Source organism: Lonchura striata, chromosome Z, assembly GCF_050655825.1.
Source record: "Lonchura striata isolate lonStrDom1 chromosome Z, ASM5065582v1, whole genome shotgun sequence".
In the NCBI taxonomy this organism is placed as follows: Eukaryota; Metazoa; Chordata; class Aves; order Passeriformes; family Estrildidae; genus Lonchura; species Lonchura striata.
The window spans coordinates 52,266,309-52,277,950 of NC_140740.1; the positions used below are offsets into that span (position 1 = coordinate 52,266,309).

The 11,642-nt window shown below is 45.3% G+C and overlaps 1 protein-coding gene across 4 annotated transcripts; it reads right to left on the bottom strand.

Annotated features, from left to right (window-relative positions):
* Nucleotides 1-157: 157 nt before the first annotated feature.
* Nucleotides 158-11,278, bottom strand: HMGCS1 (3-hydroxy-3-methylglutaryl-CoA synthase 1). 4 transcript variants are annotated; one of them, XM_021553901.4, is made up of 10 exons: nucleotides 11,190-11,278; nucleotides 6,496-6,953; nucleotides 6,004-6,129; nucleotides 5,324-5,488; nucleotides 4,453-4,621; nucleotides 4,163-4,333; nucleotides 3,242-3,348; nucleotides 2,782-2,907; nucleotides 2,346-2,509; nucleotides 158-1,948 (listed from the first exon to the last, which is right to left on the bottom strand). In XM_021553901.4, exons 2-10 carry the CDS (start codon nucleotides 6,941-6,943, stop codon nucleotides 1,856-1,858), a joined length of 1,569 nt encoding a protein of 522 aa, XP_021409576.3. In that variant the 5' UTR covers nucleotides 6,944-6,953; nucleotides 11,190-11,278; the 3' UTR covers nucleotides 158-1,855. The 4 variants fall into 4 exon arrangements, with proteins under 4 accessions (XP_021409576.3, XP_085424225.1, XP_085424226.1 ...); XM_085568099.1 differs by having other exon boundaries at nucleotides 3,242-3,366; XM_085568100.1 differs by lacking the exon at nucleotides 11,190-11,278 and adding an exon at nucleotides 8,104-8,190 and having other exon boundaries at nucleotides 3,242-3,366.
* Nucleotides 11,279-11,642: the final 364 nt, after the last annotated feature.

Consider the following 11,642-nt stretch of genomic DNA (forward strand, 5'->3'; position numbering starts at 1 on the left):
TCCACTTTTTTAATGGAATTATTAAGCAGAAAGATGCATAATGTCTACACAGCTTGTGACCCCACAACTCTGGGTTTTTACCAGAGCCAGCTTCCTCTTTCCTGTTAAAGAAAAATAAATCCATCCTAAAAAACCAAGTCAGCACTACTCCAACAGATTTCAAATATCTCAAACTTTATTTTAATAAAGGATCAGCCTCACAGACATGTGAGGCCTGTGCCAGTAGCTCACTTCTTGGCTTGTCCACTGCCAGCAATGGACTTTGTTCCATGACAGTTTGTTTTACAGGTGCTAAGATTAAGTTTCATGAGGGCAACCTAAACCAAAATACTTGCAAAAACACTATCATCATGCATTGCTCCATCATTTTCAGCAGAACAAACAGATTAGTATTCATCAATTTATAATAAACAACTATTTTACCAAGGCTTGACTGTACAAATACAGCAAGTTATCAAATCCTAGTGAGTGACAGGTAATACAAATACTTCATTACACACACACACAAAAAATGTAATTAACAGAAATAATTTTTTGCTACTTTATATTAGATAATGTAGCTTTGTAGAATTAGCAAAGAAATAAATTCATTGAAACTTCATTCTGTACATTAGTTCAACTTAAATATATATATACATATATATGTATGTATGTATATATATATATATTACAAGCTTAAAAGGCTCATATCATAGTTCATTTCCAATCTGGGCTTTAAAAATCTACCAGAATGGACTCCCCATAACCACTGTAAATCTATCTACTGCTTGCAAAATGGATAGCTTTAGCTCACACACTTAGGGAAGGCGGGAAAGAAATAAAAGACTCCACTCCTACAGTATTACCAATAGTGAGAAGGACTTCAAAGTACAAAGCCAGATTCAAAGCTAGAAAGTCTTTTGGAAATGTATTATATAAAAGACAACCAACAGACTAGCATTCCAGACAAAGTCACTCTCTTCGTTTGCCAATTAAAACAGCTCCACAATAGCTCTAAATTTTATTTGATAATTCTGCTATCTTGGATATTCTATTAAACCATCTATTATTGTGTCAAATGAATGATCCCCTTTCTTTAGAATAAAAAATTTACTACCTCCCTTCTTCATTGTCTTTCCTGTCAGTCTCCTGTGACTTAAATGGCAGGTATAAATCACAAAAGCTATTAGGAGGAATTACATAGTAACTAACACAGTGGATCACAGAATTTCTTCTAAGAAAACCACTTGTCAGCCTAGCTGTTCTTGATCCAGTCACTTTGACAGGGAAGAGAGGCTCTATTCCAGCAATGGATGTTCTTAGTTCTGTGCCTGTCCCAAAGTAATGGGGTGAGGGAAGCAGACTGGGAGATGAAAGGGAAGGTGATAAAGTGAAAGAGAATTGCAGTATTCAGAAGGTTGACTGCTTATTGTCAAGGCACTGAGAACCCTAACATTAAAAGCTTGGACTGTTTTGCACACACTTGAATACTAGTAGAAGTTAACAGTGTAAGTTTCAAGTCATTTTACATGGAAGAGCAGGCAGAAGATTCCTTTTTTTTTCCTTTCTGTGTATGGAGATTTTGTAACAGACTACAGCTGCTTCTCAGCAATTAAAGTTCAGACATTTTAAGGAATCCCCACAGCACCTGGCAAGCCCTTCTATCTCCAATATACTCCTGATTTTAGTGTTCTGAAAATACTACAAAATCAGCACACCATATTATGATGATTTTTTTTCAAGGAGCCTAAACAGTTTTTTCATGCTCCAATTAAGTACTAGTGTACACTGAAACTTCAGTGGTACTGCAATCCTTTTTCTCTCTCTCTCACCCTGCCCTCACACCTTGTTTCTTTCCCCACCTCACAGAGGTATCTTAATGCTCCCCATTGGAAATGGCGACAGTAACGCCTTCAGATTCTGTTGTTGCAGGGATTCTTGGCACTTTCTTAGCAGGGCTTGGGATGTGCTAAGAAGAAGGGAAAAAAAACATTAAATACAGTTTTCTAGTTCACAGACATTCATAGTTCATGGCTAGTCCAACTCTCAAACAACATTCATGCTACAATGGATGGCTTGGCCTTAAGTCAATCAAATTGGTCATGCTTCATGCAAACAGATTGTGTGAGAAGAGCCAGTTTGTTCCTCTTTCATTCTTGTGCAGTTTAGTTCTTTTTATGATGAAATGTACTTTTTAAAATTGCCGTTTCAACTTTTTACTTCTGGCTTGTATGTTACACGTGTTAACAAAGTATTCAATGCAACTTGTAAAACCACTTCCTCTTAACATACATGCACATGCTAAGACAAATATGTAAATGGTTCCACCATTTACATCAAATTTTAAAAGAGTGCCGAGTGTTCACCTCATGAACAACGCCTGGGTGGACAACTCCAACTCTTGCTTCCAGAGGTCCATCACTCATGAGTGGGCGCCGGGCATAAGTCCTCCTGTGTTTTTCATCCACACGCACAAGATACCATGTTCCTTCAAAGAGATCCTCCACTGAACACTGTGGAATATAATTGGCTGTAAGAAAGGGAATAACACATTCTTAGTTGTTTCCTGGTAAGAGTTTTACCCAACATAGGCCTTTGCAGATTGGATGCACTGAGACAGAAAAAAAATAATCCACCATTTTTGCTTCAGACATGTTGGGCGAAATGAACACAAGCTACTTAGAAGCAGAAAGGGTTGGACATTTCCTTCGTTCTACACCCTCATCATTTAAAGTCTGGCGGATTAAGTGATAAGCATTTTGCTCAAAGACTAGGAATGATTGACATTTATTAGGTTCTTACCCAAATGATGTGTTTCCTGTCTGAGCTTCATGTTTTCAGCAAAGACATCAGGTGCAATACATTTTCTTGAGTCAAGTCTTGTTTTAAGATCAGAAAGGCTAGCAGTTATTTTGTCCAGTGCAGAACCTGCAATATAGAACCATCATGTAAGGTAGAGTCAGTACCGAGAACTGCACGCTAGTATGTGAACATTCAAAGTACTTTGCATTATAGAATCTGAAGTATAAATCATTTAGAATATTCCCAATTACCAACTCAAAATGTTTAACAGAGTTTGAAGACTATTATTTATTTGTTCAAGGAGACACTTAAACACTCCCTGGAGCTGGACATTCTCAGTGTGGCACTGCTGTCATTAAGGAACTGCCCTGCAGGTTTCCTTATGCTAGTAGGTTGTGCAACAAGGCATGAAGAGCGAGCTGAGCAAGGGGGGCAGATGACATCACCTCCAGTCACTCACCAGGAGTGGCATCCTGTGTGACCTTGATGGAATACAGGGTAGCAGCAAAACCAGAGCCATATGAGAACACGCTGATTCTCTGTCCCGCAAGCTGCTCTGGGGAGTACCTGCAAATCATACAACAGCTTTTTGAAGTCAGAACTAAGCCAAAGTTCCAGTTCTAAATAACTAGAAACTGCATCTAGCTTTGAAAAAGCAATCAGCAAATTACAGTGTCTATAAAACCCTATACACATTTAGCATACTGTGTGCATAAATGCTGACCTTAAAAAAAACCAAATTCAAACACTGCTGTTATGTGATGAATTTGAAAGCTGCCTAGAGCAAAACATACATGAAAAATGCCCAAAATACGATGAAGGCAGACAGATTTCACTCTTAAGCAAACTAAAGCCAAAAAAATGAAGGCATCTTGGAAGACAATATCAGAATAAAGAAAAATAAAGAAAAAAGAAAAAAAAAACAAAGAAAAAAACCCAGGAGAAGTGGTTTAATATAAATTTAATATGATTTTGTAAAAGGCAGTATTTGAAAAGAAAAATTAATTTACTGCTTATTTAATTTGGCTTTACTTATTATAGTAAGACAGAAAAGACATTCAGATTTTTTTCCACTTCAGGAAAGTTTCTAGAGGAAGGAAGAGGGGGAAAGTTGGAGCTGAGAACAGACACTACCTTACAAATAAGATACTACTTTGCAAGGCAGTAAGCAGCTGTTTTGCAACAGCTTCTGACATAGGCATTTTCAATCTGTGTGTCACCTGAACTGAATATATGTGCAGAATTGTGTTTTAACTTCAGTTTTTCTGCTTAAGGCAATCTCACAGGAAAAGGTTTGCTAGATAACGCTTTTACGAAAGACTTTCTGAAAAAACTTCTTATGACCTTATTCATAAACACCTTTTCCCAATTTTATACTTACTGAGCTAGAAGAGAGGCAAGGCAACCATAGACTGAAGGGGTATACATATTTCCATTCTGATTGGATACAAGTAATGAAGCTTTGGTTTTCTGATTGAAGAGCTCTGCACTAGCTTTCATAAAAGCTTTTTCCACATCTCTGTCAAAGTATGTATCTTCAAGTTTTATATCCCTATTCAAAAGACAAAAAAAAAAAAAAATTCAGAAACAGTTACTAAATAGCAGAAAGTAAAAACACACCTTGGATGTGTTACAGATTGTGTGGACAAGGAAGACAGCAGCCATTCTCACCTGAAAGCTTCAAGACCACTGAAAACACCATTTGCTGTTTCTGGGCTCTGGTCACTGAGAAAGTCATTCAGCAAGAGTCTAGCCACAGATTTTTGTACCAGTTTACAGTATGGAGAATGGAAGATCATGAATCCAAAGTCATTCAAGGTGAAACGTCTGTCTGTCCCCTCTGGAAGTGGCAGAAGTCTTATGTTACAACCTCTATTTAGTACTCAAATTATAGAAATAAAGCAGGGAGCTGGCAGGACACCAGTCATCATAACATTGGTATAGCAGAGACACAAACATACAAGTAACACTACTGCTGTCAAGTGCACTTTAACACACTGCACTGCTTCTTTTTAAAAATTCTTTTTTTTACCACCTTATGCACCAGCTAATGATGTTTGCTCTTTCTCTAGAACAAAAAGCTATGTTTAATAGGGTCTCTGTATTTCTACCCAGCATTTTGACATAATAATCTACTTAATTTGCTTCTCTTCACACTTATGCCTCTTAATATAATTGAAGCAATTACTAAACATATTGGGTTAAAAAAAAATCAGTATAATTACAAAACATTTAAGTATTAACCTAAGTTTCTTAAAAGCCTGGATGGAGGTGTGTAATAGTATGCTTTTGACCAAGGCATTATATCTTACCCCAACAAATGCCTGTACAGACTATTGCTTACAGACTGTCAGGAGTTTAACCATGGCAGAACAAAAATAAATAATTTCTTACAGGAGAAAGCAAATATTTCAATCACTTCAGAACGTACAAACATGAAGAAACTCAGAGACTAGTTTTTAGATCAGATACTGAAACTGCCTATGTGGTACACACTCAAGCATCTGCCAGTCTTGCAGTATCATCAGGAGAGGCTACGCACCCTTTTGCCACTGGGCGTGGATTTTGTTGCGATAGACGGTGTAGCAGCGGTCCAATGCACTGAGGTAGCACTGTATGGAGAGCTTGCCATCCACTACAGGATATTCAGAGACCATGTCTGGTTTATAGAAGTCGTACGCATGCTGCATGTGGGTTCCACGCAACCCTGGTGACAAAAATCAACAAAAGTTGAAAATTAGTTTATTCAGCTGCTTTGAGTCAATTGGGATGTGTCAGTTGGCACATGTGGGAAAAGAAGCAGTTTTGGACCCAGTTCAGCTGTTTTTCATGGCACTTCTGGTCTTTTAAGGTAAGATTTCACACAGTTCTCCATAGCCTGTAAAGCAAAGTAGGACTGAGCATGACAAACACATGCAAAAAAAGATTGTCATATTGTCCTAGAAGTAGAATGTTGTTTTATTCAGCTCTAGTATTACTCTTATCAATTGTACTGGAGAATCCTCAAGGAAATAAACAAATAGGAACATCTCTACTTGTTCCCTGCTGTGTCCTGTAACTGGACTTGGCTGAGTTAGCCCAGAGCAAGAGGAGACACAGAACAACTTCTGACATTAATGGGAGTTAATCTGCCACTTCAGCAAGGCACAAAAACCAGGAAGATGCTCTAGGGCAAATGCAGTAATCTGATCTGAACAGTGTATGTTCTCCCACAGGACTAACCTCTCTCCAGAATCAGGGGTGCATTTGGGCCAACCAGCATGGCAACAGCACCAGCTCCCCCAGTGGGCCTGGCATTTCCAGAGGCATACACAGCAATGTCTCCAGCCACCACGAGGGCATAGCGTCCTGGGAAAAACATAGGAAAAATGGTGAGAAGGAGCCACAAGTCTGGTACATCTTAACATCCACCAGCAATTTTACACTAGTTATTGAGGACATGACACCAAGAATAAAGGGCTCTTCAATTTTGACCTTTCTCCCACATTTCAACTGGCAATCACCAAAATTTACAGAAGATGTTTACATTAGTTGCTATGTCATTATTCATGTCATGTAACTGAAGTGGCAAATGCTCAGTGCATTTAAGACTTTAGAAGAGAAAAACAGTTTACCCTCTGAATTTTGTTTATATGGTTAAACATGACCACTGTCATTGTAGGGCAGGCTGATATAAGGATGATATAACTTTTCAAGAAAATACCCCTGACTTACCATCCCAGGAACTGGACTCAATCCAATTAATCGCATTAAAAAGAGCAGCAGTGCCTCCATAGCATGCATTGGTGGTGTCGATTCCTTCTACATCTGTATTACCAGACTCTTCAAAGAGCTGCATCAGGACAGTCTTCACAGATTTTGACTTGTCAATTATAGTCTCCGTTCCAACTTCTAATCTCCCAATACAATCATAGGAAAGGTTATTCCTCTCCATGAGCTTCTGAACCACGGTCAAGCAGAGGGAATTGATATCCTCACGGTCAGAGCAGAACCCCATCCTTGCCTGGCCTAGCCCAATGGTGTACTTCCCAGCATCCACGCCATCATACTTCTCCAGCTCTGTCTGGTCAACATACTGAGAAGGAAAATATATTTCCAGTGCCACAATTCCCACATCTTTGGGCCAACAGGATTCAGTATTCACTGGAAGAGACCCAGGCATCGTGGCAGATCTTTAAGGAAAAAAAAAAAAGAAAACCACAAAACCACATGATTTACTCACATATATTTAGAGGAGCCTACTTTTAGTTCCTGTAATTGTAAGGAAAAAGTTGTGTTGCGTGTACTCTATAACATCATTTGCAGAATGCAAGCCTTTGCCTCTGGTGAAGCTTCAGTACAAGCATACTGTAAACATCATTAGTTTTATAAGATTTTATTAAGTGAAAATACACATTTCAGCCCTGGAGATGAACAGAAGTAGGTTAAACCCAAGCTATATTTCTGAAACAAAATACACACCAAGTGTTAAGTGTTTGAGAAACTAATGTTCATTATCTTACTTCTGTTTATATGCAAAGTATCAATTTTGCATATAACCATGCTAGAAACATTGGATATTTTTATTAGCATTCCTAATTGAAAACCCTTACTAGGAAATCACCATCTTAAGATAGGCCAGGACTCTTCAAAATCATTTTTATTTTTAAACAAAGGTTACTTTGTTTTGTTTACACTTGCAACAAGGCAGAATTATTTCTGTGTGGGGTGGCTCTTTTAGTTTTTGTTTTCATGAGTTGTGTTATTTTTTTTTTTTTCTGTTTGTTGCAAACTCTATTCTGGCATTCCAGAACACTGGATAATAGCACACGTGAAGGAGTATCTCATGAGCTGAGATGAACAATGTTCTCCCTGACAGGACGAGTTTCCTTATTCTAACCCCACAACTTTCCTGTCGCCACATTTGCGATTTACTACTCCCAAGGACACACTGCACCCCATGACTTCAATCCTCCCTCCATTACACAGCCCGGCACCATCCTCCTCAGCTTACACCCTGACACGGCACTCGTCCCTTCCGTGCCCGGCTCCAAGCTTCCAGAAGCCAGGACCAGCTGCGTAAAGGCACTGCGCGGTTTTAAGCAAAAGCACCAATTTCGCCTTGCTTGTGTCCCGTGCTGCCGCCCCCGCGCCCCGGCAAGGTTATCCAAAACCCACCCAGGGGCCGGCCAGGAGCCGCGCAATGTGCCAAGAGGGTGCTCAGCGCGCCGCAGCCCCAGGCTATAGGCCAGGCCAGGCCAGGCCAGGCCAGGCTGGGCTGGGCTAGGCTGAGCCGAGCCGAGCCGAGCCGAGCCCCGCGCCCCACCGCCGCCCGCCTCTTACACGCTGCGGAATCCCATGGCCGCCTCCTCGGGCGGTGCGCATGCGCGCCGCGGCAGCGAGCGTGCGCCCTGCCCCGCCCCGCCCCGCCCCAGCGCGGTCGGCCCCGCCGGCTGGCACGGGGCAGAAACTCCCTCAGGAAACAAAACTGAATCCGCCAGCACCCAAACCCCCGGTGTGGGTCGGCTTCCTGTGTGATCTTGGCCGTCTCTGTTATTTTGGACAAGCCCTCGGCACTTCGCTTCTATTTGCAAAGCGGAGCAGTGTCGTATCGCTGTATCTTGTTCTAAAGTCCACTACACAGATAAAAAAGCCCCAAACATCCCACAAACTGAGCAAACCCGTAATTACTCTTGCCTGCTGGAAGCTGTCGGGCAGGATTTGGAATTTGTCACGGTACAGCAGCAGGCTGTTGCTGTTTGCGGAGCGGCTGAACCACAGGAGAGCGCCCGGGAGCCGCGGGCAGCGGGGGATGGCCCTGCCCCGCACCGCGACCGAGTCACGGCACACAGCAGCGCCGGGACTAAACCTGCCGCCAGGAGCTGCCTCGTACCCCAGATCTGCACAGCCAATGCACGAAGACACTTTCTGGCTCCCACCTGAGTGTAGATACACTGCCCACAGAGAGACCACGAGGTACCAGCTGGGAAAAGCGCTTTGCATTTCAGCTCTCTTTCTGACACAAAACATCTCGGTTTTTTTTTCAGAAAGGAAATTCCAGCTCATCAGTGCCTAGCAGCCACGGTGAGGGTGGCCACGTCGCCAGAGTAGAGTTCATTGCTGCTCCAAGGGCCAGAAAGCTTCAAGTTGGAGGCTGCAGAAAATCTCAAAAGGCCTAACTTTATTTAAGATTCATACAGAAATCATTGAATAACTTGAGTTGGAAAGGAACTTGGAGATAATCTCATTCCAATCCCCCCGCCATGGGCTGGCACACCTTCTACTAGACTAGGTTGGCTCAGTGTATCCAGCCTGACTTTAAGCACTTGCAGGGATGTGGCATTCACAGCTCCTCCGGGCAAACTGGCCAGTGCCTCACTACCCTCACCCTAAAGAATTTCTTCCCCATTATCTCATCTAAATGTACTCTCTGTTTGAAACCATTCCCCCTTGTCCAGTCACTACGCATTCTTGCAAGAAGTCCCTCTCCCTCTGATTTTTAATAAGCTCATTGTAAGTACTGAAAAGGGTGCAGGGAGGTCTCCCTGAAGCCTGCATGGAGCATGTAATGGGCTTGACCAATAATGGGCGTAGGAGAACAGCAGCTTTTAACCAAGCAGTGAATTACTGGGAAAATCAAGCAGTGAATTACTGGGAAAATCAGTATGCTGAAAGGAATTACATTATTGATGAGAGCTGATGAAAACCCGTGTTTTCTGTGCTTGCTACTTTGAGGTGCCAAAACTGGTATTCAGTTGATTTTACTTGCTGCAGCAGTGTCATCAGAAAACTTTATGTAGAACACAACTAAAGGGTGGGTGTTTATTTTGTGTTCCCAGGCTCACCAGTCACCCCTAGAGTGGCAGTCTGGGCTGCCAGGCTGTGCTGCCATGAGAAGCACTGCTTTGTAAGTGTACTCTGACCACTGAAGGAAATGGGATATATGACACCTTAAGTCAGTCATTACAGGAAAAAAAAAAAAAGTTTACTCAGTGTAAAACAGACAGTCTTTTCTCTTCCTGGTCAAACAACAGAAAAACATCCTATCATTGAGTTTTTACTGAAAATGGAAACCGTCTCAGAAGTAGGATTTGTTTTAAAATAATAAGAAGCCCAAATTCTTTGATTCATGGAAATGAGAAACATGCTTTGTTTGGTGTCTCCTTATGGTTCTGCTGGGAATGAACGAGAAGCATAAGACAAGCCACTTCTTTCTGCTTGTGATACCAGAAACATGTTCACTTGTAAACACCTGGTGGCATTATTGTCTTTCTTAGGAATTTGAGCGTATTACGTCAACGATTTGCCTGTTATTTCCCTCCTAAGTTTTTAATTCTAAAGGAACACTTTACTGAAAGGTAGGAAATAAGCCCCGGCCTTGTTTGCTGTAAGGGATGCCTTTGGCTCCAGAGGAGCCGTGAGACGGGCCGTGCCCGCGGCAGCTGCGACGTGACCGACTCGTCCCCGCGCGGGCCCTCGGGCGACACCGCGCGCACGACACCCGTGCCGCCACCAGAGGTCGCCGCGCCCGCCCGGGCCGCTGCCACAGCCCGCGGGACGCTCCGCTGCGGGCGCCGGGAAGGGCCAGCACGGGCATCCCCGCGGGATGCTCGCTCATCGCCGGGAGACCGGCAAACAGCGCAGAGCCGCGGGACGGAACCTTGGCCGCAGCCGTGCGGTCCCACCCAAGGGGATGGCGGCACATCTAACCACAGGACTCCGTCACGACACGGCTGGGCGCCGGATTGCCCACACCCTGCGGCAAACGCCATCAGGAAAGAAGGCGGCGGTATCCCCTGGGGCAGCACCTGGCTGCCTCCGCATGGGCAGGGAGACACGCTCAGTACGCTTTTCCCGGCTTGGGGGTCGACGCTGTCGCGACATTGGGAGGCAATTAAGGGACACACCGAAGGCTTCTCGGCTGCCTCCGAGACGGGGGTAGAACCCGGCGGAGCCCCGCGGCAGCCGCTCAGAGCAGCTCACACAGCCGGGGGCCTCCCCCGAGCGCAGGACAGCAGGCAGCGGCCGGGACTCCCATTCCGGGATGCGGTTCCTTCGGGACGCACCTGATTGCCCGGGCAGGGAGCCTCGCTCGCTGCACCGCCCTACGGGCCGTGATGCTCCGTACAGCGGCTGGCGCGGGATGCAAGGTAACACCTAAGGTAGGACGCCCTGACGCACCTTTTTTGGGTGTATTTTATCCTTTTTTTCCCTTTTGCTTCTCGTTTTAAAAATTGTTTTATTCCCTCCTTGCCCCGCTACGGGCGTTCCTCCGAAGGCGCTCGCATCCACTGGAAAGCCGCTCCCAGCTATGCCGACCCTGCGTGCGGCTCCCCCTCCAGCCCCGCCGCCCTTCGCGTGCTTCCCCACGCGGCTCCGCAGCCCTTCGCCCCCGGCCCGAGTGCCTCCGCGGCCACAGCCGCGCTCACCCGTCGGAGGTGATGGCTCCCGGTGTCGTTCCCGGTGTCGTTCCCGGTGTCGCTCCCGGTGTGACTCCGCACGCACTCAAGACAGCACCAGCCTCCGGCGGGCGTGCGGCCCCTTTAAGCAGCCGCGCCGCCCGCCGCCCGGCTCGTGGTCTGAGCGGCAGCGCTGCCCGCCAATCACAGCCGCGGACGCCCCATGTCCCGCCCCCCGACCGGCGCGCGGCGGGCCGGGCGGGCGGGGGGAATGGCGTGAGAAAGTGACGCGGCGTGGGCAGAGGGCGGCGCGCCAATGGGGACGCGGCAGGGGCGGCGGACCCCCAATGGGAGCCGTGCGCCGTGCGGCGACAGCCAATGGGAGCGCGCGGCCGACCGCGGGTGAGGGTAGGAAGGGCTCGGGCTGGGCGCGAGGCGGTTGCCTGGCAACGGCAGTGTCCGCGTGTCCCGTCCCAGCCGCAC

Coding starts and splice junctions, on each gene's coding strand:
- HMGCS1 (XM_085568100.1), bottom strand. Junction 4,622..5,323: donor CCACGCCCAGTGGCAAAAGG/GTGCGTAGCCTC, acceptor TGCCACTTCCAG/AGGGGACAGACAGACGTTTC. Junction 2,510..2,781: donor ACAGGAAACACATCATTTGG/GTAAGAACCTAA, acceptor CCTTTCTTACAG/CCAATTATATTCCACAGTGT.